This window comes from Lagopus leucura, unplaced genomic scaffold, assembly GCF_019238085.1.
Source record: "Lagopus leucura isolate 7727_CA_CO unplaced genomic scaffold, USGS_WTPT01 Super-Scaffold_100157, whole genome shotgun sequence".
In the NCBI taxonomy this organism is placed as follows: domain Eukaryota; kingdom Metazoa; phylum Chordata; class Aves; order Galliformes; family Phasianidae; genus Lagopus; species Lagopus leucura.
The window spans coordinates 33308742-33332380 of record NW_024962334.1 but is presented as its reverse complement, the minus strand read 5'-3'; the positions used below and the strand labels follow the sequence as shown (position 1 = coordinate 33332380).

Below are 23639 nucleotides of genomic sequence, written 5' to 3'. Positions count from 1 at the left end.
GCCTTCAGGTAGCTTTTTGATTTGGAAAACATCATGACAAGAATTGCACACTCAGGCAGGGACTGTTTTGGTACAGGCACTAATGATGTAATATAAGGGGAGAGGGGGGAGAGAAAAAAAAAAAAAAGAGTAATATAGTTAAAAGAGAGGGCTGAGCTGCCCAGACCAGGCATTAAATAGCTATTTCCTAAATAATATTCTTTCATGTCTGATGGACCGTAATAGAGTCAGCTTTCAGCTTTTAGCTGTGTTGCTTTTGTTTCTGTTTCCATTCCCACATTTCTTTCTCATTACTTTGACTTATGTCTGGCCTAAGGTAACAGCTGGTCCACACAAATGGCATATTCCTTACAAATATTTCAGTGGGCAGTATTGCTATAAAGTGATTCTACTCCCCCCCTTTTTCCCACTTCCATGCTGGATGTTACCTTTCCTCATTCTCCACCCTATTCTGACTCATGTCTCTGTGGTTGCACTCCAGACTGGATTTGAGAAATGATCTGGCTTTAAAAATTACATCCTGTAAGAAGCCCACCAGCAGATTGCTGGTCTGGCAGGGCAGAGCACTCAGAAACGCCTCAGAACAAGGTTTACAGCCATCTCTCTGCTCTTGTAGAGCAATTACTCTGCTCTTGCAGAACCCTATCTTCCAGTGCAAGTCCTCCAGCTCTCCTGCCAGCTGCGAAGGAACATTCCTGCCCCCACTCCACTTAGCCCACTGCTTGGGGAACAGCTTGTGTTGAGCTCTCACAGTAGAGTTATACAAAGGTTTTATTTCCAGTGGGAAAGCCAGTTTAAGCCAGGCAGTTTCCTGCCTGCTATGCCCTCTTGTTCTGGCTCCTTCATCACAGCTCACTGTGCCCTTGATTGTGCCGATGCAGCTGTTTCTGGGCTGTGCTGTAAATTGGATCACTGAAATAAATCTGAGTTTTTGTGTGCGTGTGTGTATATACATGTGTGTGAACAGGTTTTTATTTTTTTTTGAACCTGGATCATTTCAGCCATTTGATTTATAATGTGGCCCACAAAGAGGTGAATTAGCACAGCACAGAGGTGGGAACCAGCAGCAGGGCTGGGGGGGTGTGCAGGAAACCCTTCAGCCAGCTTTGTTAGCATAGAAACTACTGGCACTGTACAGAACCTACAGAGCACCTAAATTAAACAGCCAGGAGAGAAAACTGGAATAGACCACAGAGCAGTCAAATTTTTGAACTGCTGGAGATAACCTGTATCTTTAGAAAAAAAAAAAAAAAAAAAAAAAAAAAAAAAGGATGATAAGCTCTTTCCATGAGTTGTCTTCTGCTCATTGGAGACACCAAAACAGCAGCTGTTTGGCCATGCAGAATATGGTTGTATGAATCCTGCTGAGCTTTAAAGTATGTTGGTCTTTCAGTGGTGTTAAAAATAGTCATAATTGCTTCATGCCTCAGGCCTTGTGTCTTGCTGTCAATTAGCATCAGAACACAGATTTATTTAAACAAAGGAGAACCAATATGGTGATACCTACTTGTGTGTGCAGGCAGAGAAACGTCATGGCAGAGAACACAAACACTGCACTCACCTCCACAGCTCCCAGCATTGTTAAAACAAAGAAGCTGCCTAGCTGGGAAGACTGCATGCAGAACATGGTGTGCAATAACAAACCTTCTTCTGATCCTCCAGCCATTTAAATGTCAGATATGTATTGGGAAAAAAACGTAATAATACCTCCCAGCATGAATAGTTTGGGACCACAATGAAAAAGTTGTATGTAATTTTCTACATTCTTGCCTATATGTGTCAGTTCACAATACCAAGATTTAGCTTGGTCATTGCACTTGGAAGTCTTGGCCCGTGTCACTGGAAATTTCTGACATACGTTGTTTTAGGCTTGCAGAGAAGGCAACCATTGCTGAATTGGTATATGTTGCTTGGCATTTCAAGCCTCTCTTTGAAACCAGGAGAGAGAACTGACTTCTAATTTAACCACATTAGTTTGTGTTGTGGAAGTCTGGTGTGACTTGGATTAACTGAAGTTCTGGAGAAGGGGGAAGGTCCCAGTGAGTCATCGAGACAAAACTGACCACTTATGGCTGAAACAAGAAAACAGAAAAATGAGGAGAGACTGACACCAGTATGGTGGTACTTCAAGTATCGTACCAGATACGCTTCACTGAGGAGGCTTAGAAGCTTAACAGGCAAAATGCAGCTAATGGAGGTAGAGAATGGAGCAGAAAGGAAGGAGAGTTTAGAAAGAAAATACTAAGGGTATAGAGTATTGTTCATCTCACATTAAAAAAAATATCTTCAACCTCATTTAAAAAACATACCACTTTGTGCTCTTCATTTGTCGGTTTCAGAGGTACTTTGCATCTTTAAGCTTTGTGCTACATCCTCAGGATAACTTTTTAAGCAAAAGCCAGTATTTTCGTGCAATAAAGCTTGAGGCTTGAAAGCAAGAAGAACATAGGCAAACTATGCAGCAAAGGGAATTTAAGCTATGTTGTGTGCAAAAAATGAGCAGATGAAGAAAATAATTAACAGGAAAGAAATCAATCAACAACAGATTCAGTTACTCCTGCAAAGCAAAACAACTAGTAAATTAATTTGCCCATGACTTTCTCATGACTCCGTGATTCTCTGCAAAAGGACTTTTTTTTGGCTCTGTGATTAGTTGAAAGAAGCTTTTTTTTAAGATGGTCAGAATTAACAGTTAAGTGCTCCTTTTCAAGAAGAGTGAATTTAAAAAAGAGCCTCCATCGGATGTTGGTTAAATTATTGTTTCCTGGCAAGCAGGTTTAGGTGTCGCTTCAGAAAACAGAGCCGCAGGCAGAATCATGATGCTAACAGCCCAGAGGGCGTGCATATGGGATATGGAAACACTAGTTTAAATATCAATCTAATTAATATTTAAGTAGTTTATTCAAAGGGGAATGGTTTCAATAGAAGACAATGTTTGAGACTGTACGGGTTGGAAAATGATAGTCAGAGAACATGGTAAGGGTTATGATACATACGATAGGATGTGAGCATGTATATTTTCTATGGTTCCACAGATTCAAGCCCTTATTCTGAGTTAGGCAGGCTGTATTTCTAAAGCTGCCTCACTATTCCCAGAGTGCTCAGAGCAGTGCTATACCATATAGAGGTTTAAGTGGTGCCCGCCTCCTCTTGCGCGAGTTTAGACAATGGTCAGATTTGCAGTTAGGGTTTCTGTAAACCAGAAGAGTATTTTCTGAACTTGATTCAGAAAACGGAAGATGTTTCCAGGATGATTGAAACTGGTGCCTTTTCTCAACTGGTCACGAAGGAGGCCTGGATCTGAGGGGAATACGCGTGTCCTGAGAAGCCCGCCTGTGTGTGCGATAACGGAACAAGACATTCAACGCGGCCAACGGCCATCGCGGAGCCACGAAGCCCTCGTCCACGATCAGTTTAAGCAAGGAAAGCACGAGAAGCCCGGAGGGGGGAGGGGCGGCCGCTAGCAGCGTGCACTGCAGCGATTTCGGAGCGCGGAAAACGCACGCACCGAGGGCTCGGACCCGGCCCGCGGACGCGCAGCGCAACGTCCCGAGGGGCGGCGGGCCGGGGCGGCACCGCGCTCTCCCGCCTCTCGGCTCCCGCCGCGGCAGCGCTCTCTGCTTCTCGCGGGCCCGCCGGAGAAACAGAAATAGGACGAGGAAAGAGGCCGAGGCAGGAAGGGGAGGGGGAAGGGCCGCGACGCCCAGCCCCCACCGCCTGGCCTGCGCCAGCACCGCCGTTGCCGGGGCAGCCGACGTCAGGCGCAGCCGAGGCGGCGATTGGCTCGGGTGAGGCGCTCCCGACGGGGCCGAGCCCGCCCGCTTTCCTCGGCGCCCAGCGGCTGCCGGCGCCGCGCCGCCTCAGCTGCGCCCGCCCGGCCACGTCCGCGCCGGGGCCATGGGCTGCCCGCTGCTGCGGCTGGCGCTGCTGGTGCTGCTGGCGCCCCGCGGCCGTGCCTGGGACAGCGGCGACCTGGAGCTGTTCGACCTGGTGGAGGAGGTGCCGCGCAACTTCTACGACTTCCTGGGGGTGCAGCAGGTGAGCGCGGCCCCGCGGCCCGCAGCGCTCCTGGAGCGCGACCCGGGCGCTCCGCGCGGCTCGAACGCGGCCGGCTCCCCTCCCCCACCGCCCGCTCCGGACTCCCGCGCCGCCTCCGGCGCTGTCACGGTGCGCCGCTGCCCGGCCCGGCCCCGTCGCCTCCGGCCGCCCCAGCCGTGCCCGCGCCGCCTGTTGCTCCGCCGCCGCTCGTGCCTGCGGGCCGGCCGGCTCTCGGACTCCCGGCTCCGCGCACCCTGCGCACCGCCGTTCCTCGCTTCTCGCCGCTCTGCACGGCTGCCGCTTCTCTGACGCTGCGCATCGTCACGGGCTGCAGCTCCCGCTTTTCTTCACGGGTCCCTGCGGAGGGCTGCGGCCCTTTCCCTTGGTGGCGGCTCGTTCCTCCAGTTAGTTTCCATGCTCAAGCGGTCTCGACAGGAACGCCTGTTCCAGCATTCCTATCCCGGGTTTCCCAGTTTTGCTGCCCCTTGACATCCCCAAGTCGTGTCCTTTGTCTTGGACCTCACTTGATGCCCTCCCTCATCTTCTGGGTCCTCCTCTCTGTGTGCATCTCACTGGATCTCACCGCAGTGACCTGTCCTCCAGTCAGCATGCATCTCCTCAAGAGTTAAATATGGATTCTTTAGAACGTTACTTCACCGGTCCCCAAGAGGCATTTCGTGCCTGGTATCTCACCTATATCTCTGTATCTTGTGAGTGACGCTGCTGGTCAAATAGCTTCCTTGGCAGCTTACGGCCCGGTCTGATGCAGTCCTTGTAGTTATTGAGGAAAATAACGGTGTCTTCAGGTGTGTTTCTTCAGGGCTGTGCCTGCAAGGAGAGGGTGGGGTTTGCATCATGTAGGGGTCGTGTTCTGGGAGCTGTCGGCTGTGGTTGTCAGGAGACACTTCCATCTCTTTTTTCTTCTTAAGCATCTGGCGTTAAATACTGTGGAATATCATCGTTTGTATGGCACAGCAAACATTGCTGCACAAGGCTTGCTTTCATGGGCCTAAAAATGTGGGGTTTAATTTCTGACTGGTGACAGGTGACAGGATGAGGGGAAATGGGCTTAAGTTGTGCCAGGGTAAGTTTAGGTTGGATATCAGGAAAAACTCCTTTACAGAAAGGGTTGTGAAGCACTGGAATAGGCTCCCCGAGGAGCCTGGATGTGTTTAAAAACCATTTGGATGTGGTGCTCAGGGACATGATTTAGTGGAGGGTTGTTAGTGTAGTATGGTTAGGTCGTGGTTGGACTCGATCTTTAAGGTCTTTTCCAACCCGAGTGATTCTGTGATTCTATGAAAGGCATTTTTAGTGTTTAGGTAATGTAGGTATACAGAATTTTGTCAGGGGCTGAAAAGGTACCGGGCACAGTAAGATTGACAAAATATAACGTTACTTTTAGTAAGAGGATTCTGTGCTACTTTGCACTTTTTCTCAGGCTTTATAGGATGGTAGAAGATCTTAATGAAGAATTTGAATCTCCTGCCGTGTATAAGCAGGAAAAAAGTTGTGAATGTGCAAGCCGAACTGAAGGGTGGTTTTGTTAGTCACAAGAATGGGCTGTTTGGCCGTGTGTCATGGCATCCTGAGCTCATGACACACTATGTTTTGTGGGTGTTGTTGAATACCCCTGTGGTTACTGTAATAGAGTATGCCCTGTCAAAGCTGAGCTTTGATAGAAATTGGTGAGTGCTGAAAGGAGCTGGATAGGTTTACAGGTCCTTGCAAGTTTTATCTTCTTCTCCTGTTGCTTGCTTCTCCAGTGCTGCTGGGTCCCAGTGCTTCAGACAAGGACTTGAAGCCAGGCTCTGTCTGCTCTGTTTTGCATTGATGTGTTGGAACACTGCAGTGGTTGGAGTTGTGGTATGGGGAAGGTGGCTGGTCCTGTAGTGGGGTCCGGGAGCGCACAAATCTTAGGTATCCTGCCTTGGATGCCTTAAAACAGAGCATCCTTTACCATAATGTCTCTGTGTGCTGTCTGCATGTTCCTTGAGGTTCTCTGCTGTTTTTTAAATGTGATTTAGTGGACCTTACTGGTTATTTTATGTGTCTCTGTTAGGAGTTGGTATGCCACTGGGTACGGTACCCTGAATATTTTGTAGTTCTGGTGTTGGTGGCTGTGTTCCCATACGCTCAGGTGTTCATCTTGGGACTCAGCACAGGGAGGACAGAGACTGTGAATATAGCCTTTGTGACTGGGTCTTTGGATTGTTTCATAATCTCTCATTCATCAATTATTTTATTATTATTTCCTTCTCCTTGTGTTCTTTGCCTTGTACTGTCTTGGTAATCCTTTCTACCTTCATGTATTCATGGGAGAGGGAGGCTCTAAGCAGCATATAAACTCTGTGTCTAAGTTGCAGATATTGGACCATGCTTACTAATAGCAGTGTATCAGGGTGCTGCATTTCTCTAGATGTGTCACCTTCTGGCTCGGAAGAAAATTTAAGGAATGACTCTAATACATCTGTAAGGCATTAAAGCAGTTTAGCTCTTGATAGGGGAATTGTGGTGCTGGCATTTCTTGTACTTCATGTCTTATACATCCCATGCTGTGTCTGAAGCTGATGTTGACCTCATCTGACAAGGTAAGGAAAGCACTGCAGCTCTCTTGCCTCTGGCTGCTGGATTTTCCTCTGGAATTGAAGAGAAGTAATGACTTCTGTTGCAAGTCTCTGCTCACTGAACTAAGAGTTCTGCATGTTGCCAAATTAAGTGGAAGCCTCACGGCATTGATGGGTAACTGCTATCCAGCATTGACAGCGTTAGGTCCAAATGCTGCTGGTGTGTTTTCCAACATCAGTGGCTGAGATGGAAGATCATCTGATGAAAATAATTTTTATTCTGAAAGTGGAGTGACAGAGGAAGAGTAAGGCTTTAACTGTCTCAGTTATTCCATTAACTTCTGTTAGTGCTTGACCTCAAGCTGAGTTTGGCTGAGAAGTCTACAGGTGCTCAAAGGATGGTGAAATTGGAATGAACATCTGGAGAAGGCACTGGCCAGGCCCCAGGCTGAGTACCTGGATTATGAAGTATCTGATTATTATACAAGGACTCAGTCTATCTGTTAAGCCACTGTGTCTAATAATAACATAATATGTAGCAAAGAGTTAAATTGTTACACTTTTATTACCTCTGTTTTGAACAATTCTTGAGTTGTTTCACCTTTGTATTTCTTCAGTTGTTCTAAAATCCATGATGTGATTTACTTGAGTGGCACATTTAAAATGTTACCCTTGTAAAGAAATTTGACCTAGTAAAATGTGGAGATCAAGTTAACCTTTGACTTAGAGAGAAGCTTACATTTCCATGTCTCCCACTTGGTTACTGAATTTGTGTCCAAATGGGGAAAAGAGAATCAAACTCTTGACAGACCAGATATAATAAACACTTCAGTAATCACTTCAGCATGGCCAGTTTCACACTGACAAAAGGATGAGGACCAGAGAAGTATTCATACTAAAACTCAGAGGAAGTTGCTGAATTAACCAGAGACTGTGCAGACTTGGTAACAAAATCACCTTGTTACCTGAGAATGAGAACATACAAAGATGATGTCAACTTTTTGGGAGGAATTCCAGGAAATCTGAGGAACTATGAACTTGTATGGAGCTATAAGCACAGATCAAGTTAATTCTGTCATCTCTTGCAGCTTTTGCTGGCCGGTGCTTGCATAAATATGGTATGCTTGTGGTGAACCAGTTTGGTGTCAGCTGAGCCTCTCAACTTCGTGCTGAAGTGTGCTGTTAATTAGAACTGTTTATATGGCTTCAAGGGAATTATCTTCTCCTTTACTGGTTTTGGCTTGCAGTAAGGAAGGCACTACAGGCCTCTGAAACCTTGTGAAAGTTTGTGGTACAGTTCTACAGTACAAGAGTTCTGATCAAAAAGTTTTTGGGAAATGTTACTTGTTTGTGTTAACAATACTGCAGCATGCTGATTCAATGAAGATGTGTTAAAAATACATGAGCTGTGTTGCTAGGATTGGCCAGTGCAGAGCAGTGTGTTCTGTCTTAGCTAGGACCAAGGAATTTCTGAATAAGGCTATGGCGGCTGCTGGGAATCAGGTAAGGGAGCAGATTTGTATTGGAAGTGTGCAGGGCCAGTGTGAAAGCAAACACAGTGCTCCTCCAGGCGTCCTTTGATGCAGAAGGGAAGGCCCTGGCACCTCAGATTCCTGAGGAAGAGCTAACATGTGACTTGCCAGCCAACAGATAAATGCATAACCCCTTAAAATGTTGAGAGGCCTTTTCTTTAATGTTCTTATCTTTCTTGTGAGATTTGTTTTGAATTTATTTTGACAAATCTAAGCTATTCTTGTGGCTTTACTGGAAAAGCTGAAAGCGTATCCACGTCAGTGCCCAGACTGTGGATCTGCTAAATGCCAGCGTGGCACAGGCACAGTATAGAACCCAACTGTGGTCCTCTCGTCTGTGAGCTGCAAGTATGCAACTGGCTCCAGAAAGTGCTAGATGTGGGGAGTGAGGCCTCGGGTGTCTTTGGCTGTGGGAAGCCACAGTGTCTCCAGACAAGCTGGTGGCTCTGGGCTTGTAGGCCCTGCAAAGACCTGGAACAGAGGAGCTGTGTTACCTCAGCAAGCAGTGCAGTCTGGCAGAGCTGTGTCTGCAGAATGCCCGCCTGCTGCCAAGGAGCTGATGCCCATACTGTTTGCATTGCAGGGAGTTCTGTTGTTGAGCTCATTCCAGACTGGCTGTGTGGACTTGGTGCCTGTTTGTATTGAAGTGTGCTGGTTGTGCTCCTAGTATGCATCTCACAGTTCAGTTCTAGCTGAAAGGAAATCACGTCATCTGCTCCAGGACTGCTTCCTGATGCACAGTCAGTGGGAGCAATAAAAAAAAGTTAGCTTTATGTGCTAAGAAATTGAGGTAGATGCAACTTTTAGACTATCATCTATGGCTTGTGTTTCACTCTTGGCACTGGTTTCTAAGAACCTTACCAGAAATGGGCCCCATGACAAATTACATGGCTTTTATCATATTACCAGGCACACGATAGAGTGTTGTATCTATTCAAGGAATGCTCTCAATCCCTCAGCAAAACCAGCCTATCTGCACAGCCTTCTGTCTCCCCATGCTTGTAAGGCGCACACCAGCAGGACAGGGGAGGGGAATGAGGAGGGGCAGCCCAGAAACTGAGCAGTGTACTTCTTTCTAGTGAGAAGATGCACCACACTCCAGAGATTTATTTTGGCTTCTTTCCTATCACTCAAGGCTGTTCCCTTCCCTGATGCTTTTTAAGGATAACAAATGTGGTTGTGGTGTTAATAAAGTCATCTATTAATAAAGTCATGTTTTAGAGCAAACCTAAATTTGCAGTATTGATTCAGTCTTCCAAGTAGTGGAAGTATTTGATCTAGTAAGATAGAACTTTACACTCCTACAATTATGGTGTGAATTTTTGTGATAACTACGTCAAAACTATGAGCTTTAGGGTTTTCTTACTTTGTTTTGTAAGACTAATTTGTCTTTGCATGACAGCACTGTGACTTCTGCAAGTCTTGTGCCACAATGTGCCATGGGGCAGCTTGATGTTTCACTACTGTACTTGAGGAATGAAAATTGTTGGGCAGATGAAACATGTCTAATGGGCCAGATTCTTCATTCAGAAACCTGTTAAGATTATCTTATTTTCTATTCTGTGTTCAAAATTTATATTAGGGAGGCCTAAAGACTTTGGAAGGCTTAGACTTTAATGCACTTTTCATCATGGAATTGGAATTCTGTGTCCAAAAGAAGAAAAGAAAGATATATTTTGTCATCCCTATTGCTCTGGACTGTCAGAAATAACTTCTACTTGGAAGAACTGCCCTAGAGAACCAGTTGTGACAACTGTGCTAAGACTTGTAATTGGGGATGATGTAGGATATGGGGTTTTGTATTTATTAATGTTTAAACAGCACTAAACTCCCAGGTAAGCTGCTGCTGCTTGATGCCATGCATTCTGTGAGTGCATTCACACGGTTTTGTGAGTAACATTCACTGATGTTTGTTGTTCACAATCGAAATACATAAAAATGATTCAGACATCTACGCTTATGGAACTTGTTGTTTCCAGTAAATGCACTTGCTGTATTGTTTTCTAACTTTCTGCTTGAGTGTTGCTGAAGGAAATCTGTTCTGTTGTATTATTATTATTATTTTGGCTTTGATTGCTGCTTGTTGGCTGCTTTCTTAAAGACACCAAAGTGTTTCAGAATTTACCATTGGAGGTAGTTTTAAACATTTACTCTTGTCTTTCCCTGGCAACTCATTTTCTTTTTGGCTCTGTAGAGAAACGGATGCATTACAGCAGCAAACCGCTGTGCTTGGGAGCCAAGGGAGCTAACAGTATGCAGGGTGCTGTGAGGGGGGTGAAATAAGGAGAGCTTATTTGCTTATTAATTTTGTCTGCAATAGCAGTAATGTTGGAGCTGCTTCTCTAACTCTCTGTACTTTCTGCTTTTCTTGTCCTTTAGCGTGTAGCCATAATAACTTGGTTTTCAAACTGCAGGAATAAAAAGCAGGCTAGTTTAGCTCCTCAAAGTTCTGCATTTTATTAGCAATTCATTGAAGGGAACAACCTATTTCTTGTTGAGGGTAACCTGTGGAGGCCTCTGCTGCTTGTAGAACGTTTTATGCTTGTTCTGAATTCTGCTCCTTTGCTGGAGTTCTCCTGTATGTGCCTATGTTGGCATCTAAACCAGAGCCATTTTGCAGTGAAAACAGCGAACATGTTTTTCTGATTGACTCTAGAGAAAAGTACAGTTTTTAAGGGGGGTGGTTAGAGGTATATGTGATTCCACTTCAACTGCAGCACCTGGCCAAATTTTAAACGATCATTCAGCATTTAAAAATGTCCTTTGAATGAATCCATGCTCCTAACACTGTCAGCAGAGCTGCTAACAAAGAGCACCGATGCTGCCGCGCAGCTGAGCAGAGGGAATGGGAGCATGAGCAATGACAAAGGGGTTTTCTTCTGTGAGAACAGGTCTGATGTGAAAAGAAACAAATGGAGGAAATTAGTGTATACCTGAAATTAGTGTATACCTGAAATGTTGCTTGTTTTCCATGGTCCTGCAGTGGACTGTGAAATTCATGCAGCATTTGAAAGCCTTCAGTTTTGCTTTTGATTTATTTGTGAGTGTTCTTGCTTTTATGTAGCAATATGCTGTGCCGGTTAAAAGCTTGGTTTTTTTGTTCTTTCAGCGTTGGATCCCTGAACAGTTATGTGTGTGTATGTGTGTATGTATATATGTGTATTCTCTGAAGCTTGAAATTTTTTTCATAAATTACAAGGAGATTGCTTTTTTGTGGTTTTTTTTTCTCCCCTCAGTTCTGTTTGCTTGACTGTCAGCCCTGTTTGGATGTTACAGCTCTGTATAAAAGCGACTTGTAAACAATCCTAATGCATGTAGCAATACAGTTCTGCAATCAGTGGTCTGAACGTAGCACTTTACAGTAGGATTTGTAGCAGGATGTTGGAAGTTACTGGGCTCTCATCCAACAGATTGCTTAGGTGTAAATTTCTTGAATGACTTGGCTCCCAGGCCTTAGAAGCGTCTTGTCTTAGTGTCAAGCAGATGAGTGGTGGAATGAGAGTAGAAGAGAATTAATGTAGTCTCTCATCTCTGTTAAATCTGAAGTTCTTTCTTCTCAGTGTTAATCTGGTGCTGGAAAAAAAATCAGAAGACACATAGAAGCTGCTGAAATAATGTCACTCTTCAGTCTTTCTCTGACTAAAGAGTGAAGGAAGAACTAATGGAGTCTGGCTTTATCTATGGGCTATAATTCTGGAATGCTGCTGTCTCAACATGAAGTGCTTTTGCTTGTTGAAGAAGCATTCAGTGCTGGTAAGCAGATGAGAAAGCTGTGGAGTAGCCTTACTGCACTGAGATGAGTAGTCCTTCTTTAAGGGGCAGTAATTGTTATTGTAGAATCATTAAATTGAAAGGGACTCCTACGATCAAGTCCAGCTGTCATTTAACGCTACCTGTCCACCACAAAAGCGTGTCCCTTAGTGCACATCCATGTCTCACTTAGCCCTGGCACATTTTATGAATGAGTTTGCAGCCTAATCAGTGTTCTAGTGTGTTTCAAACTGATTTAGACTAATAATCACCACTTCATAGTCAGTGATTAATTCATATAGCGTTATCATATGGAACATATATGCTCCGACAGCAGAGCAAAGAGCTGTATGCCATTTAAAGCTTTGTGACAGTTTATTAGTAATTGTTTTATTGTGCCTTGTGTCTAATTGTAATGTTGCAGCAAAAAGAAAAAAAAAATCTGGCTGTGTAGGAGCTTCTTCTCATTTCTACGAATTATTCAAAATTTTCTTCAGTGGGAATAGAAAATCTCAAGCTCTTCTGTAAGTTGTTTAAAAATTCTGAATAAAATAGTTTACCAATACAAACCTATCTGTTTGTTGAGGACAAAATATTTGTGAGTTTGTAATGTGTGTTGTTTGTTGTTTGTTCCTTTTGTTCTTTTTTGTACCACAGTACTTTTTCAACACTACGAACAAACAGAGCAACATTCAAAACAAAAAAACTCAAATGCTGGACTGTATCAGTTGAAATGCAGCTGGAAGGTGTCAGTCAGTTGTTCTGCTGTTTACAGCGGTGAGGAGAGAACAAACCTCTTGCATACGTAAGCTATACTTCACTTTTAAGTGCAGGATATAACTGGCTTGTGTTCAGGTTCAGATACACAGAACAGAGTTCCATGCTGTAATCCGTTTAGTAAATCTTACTGGCTGCTGTGTTAATACTCGGTGCTTAACCAGAAAGCTGTGTTAATTCTGCACACAAAACCCGCTTTCCTTCTAGACAGGTAGAGCTGCCAGCTCCAAGTTCTGCTCTGTAAGCATGGCTTAGTAGTACTTCCAGTGGAACCAGCGCACTCAGTCTGGCATTCCCTCACCAGCGCCCACCCAAAATGCACATGTCACCTATGGACTCTGAGATTGAACTGTGTGCTCCCCTCTTCATGTCATCACTTAACGTATTGAGTACAGCCCATCCCAGCACCCATCCCCAACAGAACACCTTTCAGCTGTCTTTATATCTACCCTGAAGGCCATTGAGCCTTGCTTTTTCTATTCTGTTCATTAATCTTCTATTTCTAAGATGAATTCCTCACATCCTGAAGCAAGTTTCTTGGATGATCTGTAGTGTGCAACATTGTCAGAACCATTCTCAAAATTGGTCCATCCCATGCCTGCTGGACCTTCTCCCCATCCTTTCACTGTTGTATGCGCAAGGTTCTGTAGGGCTCTACAGTTTTTTTGGCTGTGTATTCAACTGATTCTATGGGAACTGGCATGTAAGCCACCAAAGTGCTGGTTCAGTCATTGTTCACTTGAAGAATGTGTGGTTTTCTTGTTCTGCTGATACTCATTTGTGATTAAGCGTTTTCTCTCAGAGACACAGGCCTTTAACTAAGGTATTCTGAAGGACTCCCGAAAGATATCATCTGTTTCTGTTAATTTTCTTAGCTTCAGTAACTAGCACTGCCTCTCTAACATCAGTCTTGGACAGTAGCCCTCTTTTTAGAAGGTAAAACGGAGGCCTTGGCTTTGTAATGTTTAGTTTCAGGATTGCGTAGAGTTGTTCTCCTCCTCACTCCCTTTTCAGTGATGGTACCTTTATACTTGGCTAATTCTGTGGTTTTATCAACTTAGTCCTCAGCAAGCTCCTTATTGTGGTATGCTGAACTTTATCTGTTTGGATGCAATGAGATTACTTACTTTACTTAGTTTCTACTAACTGTGATACTGCCACTTACTAGCAGTGTTGTTGCTTCTTGTTGCTGGCTTAAGTAAGAACCTGATTTTACTTTTATTTTTTGATGTTACAAATCACTGTGAAAGCGTCAATTTTTGTGTTTTTTATCAAATGCAACGACTGAACTGTTTAAGAAAAAGGCACAAGACAATTTTATGGTGTACTATCATTTCTGCAAGTTTTTAATACTTACCAAGATAAGCCTTGCTCCAGGCAATTGGTTGAAGTGCATGAACTTTAAGTTAGCGTATTGAAGCTAACAGATGTACTGGGTAAAGTATTTCAGGGGTTTGGGACAGTTCTGCAGTAAACAGTCAGTTTCCTCTTTCTGCCAAAAAGGGTTAAACAGTGTATTGTTCAGGGAGTTGATTATAACGTAGGATAAACTCATCTTGCTGGTATTACCTAAAATAATTACACCCTGGATGTAGTCCTGCCCTTTGCTTCCATTCTGTTTATGTTAGTTTACCTTGACTAATATCAAGAGATGCAAATCTGGGGGAGACTTGGCTCTTTGTTATCATCTGCTTTGGTGCACTGAGAGATTGTTTGAGAACCCTAAAGAACAATAATTAGTATTGGGTAATGAAAGACTAAATTGGGCCACATTTTGTGGGAAGTCCAGTTTTGTAGGTGCTACGTATTCGGTGCAGAGTTCTTTAAAAGGCCTTAAGGTCAGACAGATTCAGAGGAGAAGGGTTGATGGTGAATGTTCTCTAGTTTGAGCTATGATAATAGTTAGACCTAGGATTGTCCTTAGCAGGCTCCAATTTGTCACAGTGTGACAGCAAATTGAAATATGTAAGTGCAATTAAACATTATTTAGTATTGCAGCTGATCTTTATCACACATGCATTAGCTTTATCTCAATTTTGTGGTAAGACTACAATGTTGAATTCAATCAGGTTTTGAAATTGTAAGCTGGGGTCAAGCGTATTTAAATACAAAAAGTTTGAGTAATGCTGCATTCTCCCTATAAAAGGAATAGATTTAGAGAGAAATGCACTCGAAGTAAAAATCCTGCCTTAATAATAAGGAGGCTTTGATCCTGAACCATGATGTTTTAAAGATTGCAGGGCGAAATATTTCTTCGTATTTGTTTTAATTTGTTCCTGAAAATAAGAAATAGAATAGAAATAAGCAATAGAACATCAGTCGGGCAGCTTTTTGTTTTGAAGTGCTCTCTCACTGATCGCCATTTTGCACTGCAGCTTGTCAGCTTCTCATTTGTGAATATAAACATTGCTTAACTTTGAATACAGATGCCTTGTTTTCTTTCTAAGACAGAATTTCATTCATCTTCTTTGTGTTTGCTATCCTTAAAGATCAACTCTTTAACAACGAAAAGAAATAAAGTACTTTTCAAAAAAGAAAATCTGATATTTAGTTGGGAGTATGATATCGTCTCACATTCTGTCCTAAAGAAAACAGAAGGCTGCAAAACTTGAGTTTCTTCACTTCTGAATTATGTCATATGTGTTCGCATAGCTTCTGAAGTTTCAGTGAATTTATACCAGGTGCTGGTTATCCTGTCTGCTGTCAGGAGCGATGGATGAGGGCCCTACGTGCCAGTTGGCTGCACCTCAACAGATTGATGCCATGGCCAGAAAGCACAGTTCCTTCCTTCCTCTCTAGACTTCTTAGCAGATCAGCTTAGACCTGCCCACCACGCCTGCGCTTTCTAGAGTGATCCAGTACTTGCCCAAAGCTTTAGTCTTCACTGGATGTCACAGAATTTCAATTTTTTTTCCTCCTCATCCTCCAAATTAAATTCCTCACTTCAAATTCTCAATCCCAGAATAGTGATAGAAAATGAGACAGTTATCTAGATGTTTTCTCTTTTGCTGTGCCTAACCTTTAGTGTCCACCAAGACAGACTGTTGCTGGGGCTGTGGGTGCTGGTTTTCAGTGTGTACAGTGGATGTGGTCCTGATGGCCAGAGCTGAGCATTGCCTAACCAGCTGATACTGTGTTGTCAAGGCTTTGTAAATACCTTAGGAGCCTCCTGCGTTGCATTTCATGGTGGCTGTCCATGCAACCCCCTGGAGCTTCTCATCTTTGAAGACAAGTTCCGTGGCTTTTGCGCTAGATTTTTCTTTTTCCTTCTATTGTGTTTTTCAGAGGTAGAAACAGTGAACAGTCTGATAGTACTCTCAGTCCTGCTTGCGTATATACTGCGCCTTGTCTTCTCATTCCTATTTTTTTTCTCCCATTCCATCATTGAGAACTACAGCTGTCAATCAGAGATACCATAACTGGTAGAGCATGCTGTCTCTGGGTACTTTTTCCTATCGTATTCAGTGCGTACATCCTTTTGAGAGATCTGCAATTAGCGTAAGCACTGTGTCGTTCAGGAAGAAAAACTTAAGGATTTTTATTTTCATTGGTATTTTTTAAGTCTCCAGTGCCTTCTGTTTGTCACTCTTGATCTTGGAGGTCATCTTTCCTCTTGACTGTGTGGTTGGTTTGTTGGTTTTTAAATGTATTCCTGCAGCCGTCATGTTTTACTGTGGCTTTCACTGCCCATCATAAATTCAGTCCTTTCTTCCAGCTCAGGAGCTAAAGTGGTTGTATGCCCCCTGGTTGACTTACATTTTAATTACTTCACACAGACCCTTTGTCTAATCTTTGTACTTTCTGTAACTAAAGTTTCTGTCTGAAATTGGTGTTGGCTTTTCAGTTGAGCCTTGAGACCGAATTGCCAAGCAGCAGGTGGTTTGCATTGCCTCAAGCTTCATGCTGCCTGTGGCTTTAGGCTGCATGCAACAATCTTTCTCCTCTATGTTCCCATTTTTATACTGTTGGTTTTTTTTTTTGTTGTTTTTTTTTTTAAACTCTCTTATATTTTTCATTTTTTTTTGTCTTAATTTGTGTTATTTATTGAAGATCCTTTTTCTCTTCTCCATGTCAGTGACAGTCCTATCCTTCCTTCTCATCATTGCAGATGAAATAATTACCCCAGGTTCTGTAATGTATGCTTTTTATTTTTTGTGGCTTTCCACAGTCATTCTTGAACAAATATTTGATGTGGTCCCAGCTTTGATATATAGGTGTTGTACCAAAGGTTATTTGGAAAGAGAATTTTTCATAGCTGGGACTGAGGATTGCAGTAATGTCAGCAGCATCACTGTGCAGCTGGGCTCCTGGGCCAAGCCAGCATGCAGGCCACATATTTAGCTCACCCTTTCCCACATGGATAATGGGGTCCTTGGGGGCTGCTTTCCCCATGGCATAGCTGTGGCAGACCGCTCCGTGCGAGTGGACCTTGGTAGAGCTGGCTTGATTCTTGCACAGCAAGGGTTTGTCTGAGCCCTGCAAGGCACACTGTCTGAGGGGAGTGTGTCAGTAGTTCTCTCTGCCCTAAGGAAGTACAGGTAAGGATAAAATACCTCCAGTATAGAGAATATATATTTTTTTCAGTATATTTTAGTCAAGTAAATATTGCTTTATCCATTTTTACAGTTCTGTAGCAGAGATTGCATTGTTAAGCTCTGTTGTGTATGCCAGCCACAGTCCTCTCTAATAGGACAACCCGAAGCAGTCTTTGTCTGTCAGCTTTTGTCATGTACAGCATAGCCAGTTGGCTAACTGCTGGAGGGAAAGTCCAGTGAAATAAGGCAGTGTGTGGGACAGCAGATAGGGAGAGGCAACGAAAGGAGGCTCTCCTTTAGGAGAAGGAGAGCCTGTAGGCTAGGAAGTTTTTTTCAGAGATATTTCTAGTGGTGAGAAGTCCTTGTGGGACTGCCGTAATTTCAAACAGTGATGGGTGACCGTGGGAGTAGCCATGCCCTAAGTCACGCACAGGCTGATACGGAAGTTATCAAGCTCTTAAAGTATGGCTACGTTCTGCTGTTGCTTTATTAGCTCTGTTTCTTATTTATTTCATTTGGACAAACCCTTCCAGTTTTCTGGTGCGGTCCGTGTCCGTTTCCCTGCAGGACGCTGTTGATTGTGGAGCACTAAGACTTCCAACGCAGCGACTGTCAGCAGTTGATGTCAGCTGTGGAGCACAAAGAGGCTCCATAGCTGCATACTTGCTGCAGGAGACACTGCTGGAGCGGTGTGCTGCTGCCGTTTTGCCCTTTCTTTTGAGATGCTGCCAGTAGACAGCGCTGAGGCTGGGAAGATGGTTGTGCTATTCCCTCTAATTATATTGTGGTCTTCCTTCTCGTAGCCAGATTTGGTATTTTTCCAATGTAAAGTATGACATATGTTATTGCTTAAAATTTCTTTTTACAGTGAGACCTTTTTGTTCTAAATATAATGATGAGGAACATGGACATAGATCTTTATTATGTGCAATTCAAGACAAAAATGGAATCCACAGAAGATATTTGGAAATAAGACTGAAATTGCTGTGTGAGGCTTCTGTATGCTGTAGAGCAGAGGTACCAGAACTTCAGTGATGCACACCATAAAGCTTTTCAGTACTCTGTATTTATGGTTGTCTCTGTGCTGCAGTGATCGTGTAATCTGATTATTGAGATTTTACATGTTTAAGCTCAGTTTTGGCTTCTTACCACTTGATGGCAGTGAAGGAGCTAGTGTTGCCAGGCAAAGGTTCAGGGCAAGACCCAATATGAATAACAAAAGAGGAGGTACAAAGGAAGCCTCTGACATTTAATATTGTTCACATTTCTAGGTGATATTGCATATACCACAAATGACAGTAGAGGAAGAAGTGCCTCTAGATGGAGCTTCAGTTCTTCCAGTGGGGAAGAGATTTTTATGCTTGAGATTTGCTCCTATTTATAATAATTATTTCAAACAGCAACTTTCTCCTTTAGGAATGGAATGATACCAGACATGATCGATAAGTAATATCAGTGCTTCTGTTATTATAAACATACTGTCCTTCTGGAAGAGCATGAAATTCTGATATTTCTCTCACTCTTCAAATCCTGCTGTCTCTCCACATTCTTTGGAATATTTGGGTATTGGTAGAAATATGCTCTGCACATTAAGTATTGGAGTAATTATTCAAGACGTTTGTTTTTTTTTGTAAGGTTAGTTTGATTGTTTATCTGTGTATTTATTTATTTTACTGTTGGGCCAGAAAGTGAAACACAAAAAGTAGTGTTCAAATTACAAACTGCCCTGCAGTATTTCCTGCGTGCACAGTGCAGTCGCAGTGAAGAAGTGTGTGCTGTAACATCAGATACTGCAATGTGTGTATGTGTGTTTGAGGCGCCTTATTAGCGAAGGCTCTTTCGCACTTCCTACACCCATGTACACCTCTTGCCAAGCTGGTATGGGGAAATGAACCATATAATGGCCCCGCTATAGTAATTGGCTCCACATGGGTGGACTCCAGTACACAGACAAAACCTTATTTGAAGTAATTGGTGCTTTGTGTAGGTACAAGGGTCTGTACATGCAGATTTATTTTGGATCCTGGGTCAAACCTTGGCATTAGTTAAGGTTTCAATTTCATGCAGTGTCTTTGACATGTAAGTGATTTTGAATGAGTATCAAAAACATCCATACAGATAATAGGAAGCAAATTGATGGAAGTCATTCATTTAAAATCCACGTTGCTGATATTTTGCAGTTATGGTTTTTGCTTGAATACTGGAGGAAGAAGTTGGCTGGTTGAGTTTTGTGGAAGTGCAGACTGTTACTAATCATAGAAAGGAGTGGAAAACCAAATGAGGACTGCACGTTTACTAAATATCTTAATCATTAGTGGGATTGTTCTTGTTCTGTTGAAGACAATGCTATGTAAACTCGTGCTTGAAAATAGAAGAAAAATTCACAGGAGTTATCAAACATTTACTTTCATTTCAGTTGCCATTCCTATTTTTAAAAAGCATTCTTATTTTTCAAAAAGCACTTGAGTGCATCATTTTGTGTATTAGCTGGTGTCTGTAAGCCTGGCTGAAAGCCTTGTGAAATTGAGGCATTTCTTCATCAATAGTATTAAAACGAGTTTCTTATCAGTGTGTTCTGAGTAAAATTTGTTGGAACTTTTCCTTCATCATGTGGTGTAAGTTGGCTGTATTTTTCATGTTTGTGGAAGCATTAAGCTGCTGTGGTAGTGCATGCTTTTCCAGCTGCTGCTATTTGATTTTGGGGAATTTGAAGTTTGAAAGGTACTACCAACATGATCAGAGCATTTGGAACATGAATTTAATTTGTTTTAGGAAGTTGGTGTTAATCTTGCTCTGTCTCCTTGCCAGATTGAATGACATAATTGCCAACAATCAGATACGGAAAGAATACGTGTGGATGTGCAGATTAAGCTTTGTTTTTCTAGGCGATTGTCAAGAACTTAAGCAGGTGTAACTCTGCAGATAGTGCCGAGGTGGCAGTGCCCCAGAAGCAGGGTGTTGCTGTTGTGTCTCCCTGCCTGGTGGAGAGCTGCAGGTAATGGTAAAGGTTCCATCTCTGAAAGACAGCACATCCATTTTCATCTTCTAAAAATCCCTTAGCTTCTTCCTTTGCTTGTACAACTTCTCACTTTTAAATTTTCTCTTGCATATGTTCCTGTACTAACGTTACCATCACTGTGAGGCTGCTCCCTGGCTTTAAGAGCCACAAGCTTTTGGTGGCATTTTTATTTTTCTTTGTGTGCTGAGCAGAGCTCAAACTGTTACTTCCTGTTTCGGTTGAAGGAACAAAGTGAGTTCTTGGAAAAGGCGTAAAATGGCAAAAAGTAGCAACTGGTGCGTGGGCTAAATTGTCCTGAACGTTACTGGGTTTTGAACAAAGAATCAATTCCGCATCTGTGGGCAATACTGAGCCCCGTAGCTGATAAGGGAAATGCTGTGCCGCAGCTAAAGGCTGGGCACTAACATGGAGTTCGTTTTGACTCTTTCATAGTGCTGGAAAAGATACACTAATTAATACTGATTGTGAATGGGTGGAAATAATCTGAAGTTCCCCTTCTGTGGAAGGATCGTCAAAATGATTTTATTTTACTTCATGAAAATCTAATTATATAAAGCTGTGCAGTAGCATCTCTTGCTGTAGTGTTTAATGAGGGCAGAATAAATAAGCTTGAAGAAAGAACTTAGAATTGCTGGTAGAATTAACTCTACAGGTTTTTGTTTTGGTTTACCGTGAGAGCACTTCAGAATTTTAATTTCATTGTGCTGCAGCACATTAATGCAGCCAGCAGCCACATTCTGTTTGTGTGCCTTTATTTGTTGTTTCCCTAAATTTCAGACCAATTAAAGAATTCCAGAGACCTTTTCAGTGAAGAAAGCAAGGAAGAAATTTCCTTTTTTTTTTTTTTTTTTTTCTTACCACTAAAGCTTTTTCTTTTTTTCGTATCAGGTTTTACTGGAAGATTAAACTGAATATTTGTCTTCGAAAGATGTTTTCATTTTCACTCAGTTGGTACAAACACTGATAGAGAAATAAGAAATGTTCCAGTTGTCACGCATCCTGATGGACAATATCCCTTTGGTCATTCCCCCATTTCTGAGAGTTGCCCCCCTCCCCCTGCTTGGTGTCATTGAGGGTTATTAGTTGAAAAGAGACGAGTGGCAACGCAGACTTGTTTGGAAAAAGGGTACTCGTGTAAGGTCTCTCAGGTAGAAAACATTATAGGATATATGTATACATGTTTGTAAAGTCCATCTGGGATGATTATGGAAATTGCCCTCATTGCAGTTTTTCAGGGAATATTTGCTATGTTAAGAATCCGTTACAAATGGAGCTCTCTTTTGCAGCTCGAGATCAAATATTGACAGAAAGATTTTTCTTGGGTAAAATAAACTGTTCTCCATATGTAAAATTGTCTTGCTAGTAAAGATGCCTTGAATTTTCCATCTTACGGGTATTTCAGTCTGAATCAAGGTCTGTAAATACTGGTGGATCAGAGCTCCGTGCCTGCCATCAATCTGGGGCTATGATTGTCCATGTGGTTCTGCAGCAGCCGTACCTGACCGTATGTAAGTATGGGTGTGAGTCCTGGGATTCCTAGAAAAATGCACAATTGCCATGTTCATATGTAAAATACTGCATTAATTTCATGCAAATTTCGATTGATACATGTGGGAATAGCGTCAGTCTTTATTTTAAGTTATTCTTCTGTATAGTACAGGAAAACTCCGTCCAATATAAACACCGTGAAATCATGTTTCAGAAGCACAACTACAAATATGGTACATTCTTAACATTTTCTTTCTTCCTTTTTCCTTTTTTTTTTTTTTTTTTTTTTTTTTTTGTTAAATCAAATACTTAAATTTTTCATGTATATTTGGCTTGTCAGAGATTGTCTTCTCAGTACGTGAGGCTTTTTAATTCTTACACAGATGCTTTATTTCAAATGCGACAATGAAACGAGGTGCAGGTGATACAAAGGTACAGCAGTATGCCTTCTGCTGCTTCGTGCTGCCCAGCCCTTCACAGCAGTGCAGCACTGCAGGGTTATGTGCGATGCAGCGTGCCTCCATTTCTATTTTGACAAGATTCCTGGTACTTCTGATAAAAAATAGCGGTCTGAAAGTAGATGTCTTCATTTGTACTTCTGGAGTGCGCTCACGTGTGGAGCAGTAATACTGAATTATTAACAAAGAGCTCCGTTGCACCTTAACGAAATTGGTAATTAAAAAGCTGAGCCTGTTTCTCATGTGGCTGCCATTATTTTTAGAATCTCATTACTTTCATTATACTTGAGAGATTTTGCAAGGTGCTGGGTCTCGTCCTTCTTTGTCTGAGACGATAAAAATACATATGCCTCACAGAACGTGCCCGGGAAATGCTTCTGGGGCTTTGGAGACAGAGCACAGCCAGCCCTGCAGGAGGATCACCCACCCACACCCGGCCTCACCTGATGCTGATCTGCTGTGTGCGCTGCCCTAAAGGCTGGCTGGTGGCTCACTGCCCCTGAGACGTGCTGTGCAGGTGCTGCCTGAGCACACATCTCTGTTGTGCTCAGGAGTAAGCCCGTCTCCATTAGGTTTTTCTGAAGATGTGCAGTTTGGAATGTCATGCTGATGGCTAGCCAGGCTGTCCTGGAGTTGCGTGGAGCCTTTTAGAGTCAAAGTGATTCTTCAGAGAGCATGGGCTTATTGCAGGGGAGAAAAACCACTGTTGCACTTAAGTTGGTTTTATAAAGCATGTCCGTGCTGCTTATGCACAGGTTGGACTTTTTTTTTTTTTTTAAATCTATTTATTTTTCAACTATTTCCTGCAACAGCCTTACAAAAAGTCCTGTACTGTAGTGCCACTTCTAAAGGTTTTGACAAATTTCTGGGAATACAGAATGTCGGTTTTCAGAATGTCTCCAGTCATAATTTGGTTTCTTTGTACTTGCTCATTGTGATGATTTTAAATTCACTACATTATATCCTACAGTCTTTATTTATTCAGGCGCAGGGAGAGATCTGGCCCTGCTGCAGCTTCAGGCTGTGCTGAAAGAGGTCGTTGTCTGCAAAACTGTAACCTGTAGGTGCTGAGGGTGTGGATAGGGCAGGGGAGAAGATTGTGGGAAGAAGGGTTCCATGGATAAAGCAGTCAGTTGGAAAGTGCCCCTGAGGACAGGATTCTGTTCCTCTCTCTGCCACAGAATTCCTATGTGATGCCAGGCAAGTCGTTTAAACGGAACTTTTCCCAAGTGGTGACTAATTGATTTGAGTGCTCTGCAATTCTGATTGCATAATTTGAGATACTGGGGGCTTCTGCGCAGAAATAGCGAGCGCTTGCTGCTGAAGTCGATTAAAGTCTGTCCTGAAAGTGTGGAATGCTGTTTGATAGTAAGCACTCGGAAGGATCCTGTCTGTGATAAAATTAGCACCCGAGATAGCTGTGCCTCATTTTGCAATCTAAAAACAAAAAAAAAAAGGACAGTAATGCATGCTTA

General features: G+C 42.8%; 1 protein-coding gene across 1 annotated transcript in view; it reads left to right on the top strand.

The window, feature by feature from the left end:
• The first annotated feature begins 3897 nt into the window (after positions 1–3897).
• DNAJC1 (DnaJ heat shock protein family (Hsp40) member C1) overlaps positions 3898–23639 on the top strand; it is a 93947-nt gene continuing 74205 nt past the window's right edge. Inside the window, exon 1 of the mRNA XM_042889075.1 lies at positions 3898–4038. Within this exon, the coding sequence (XP_042745009.1) occupies positions 3898–4038 (141 nt within the window). The remainder of the gene's footprint in view (positions 4039–23639) is intronic.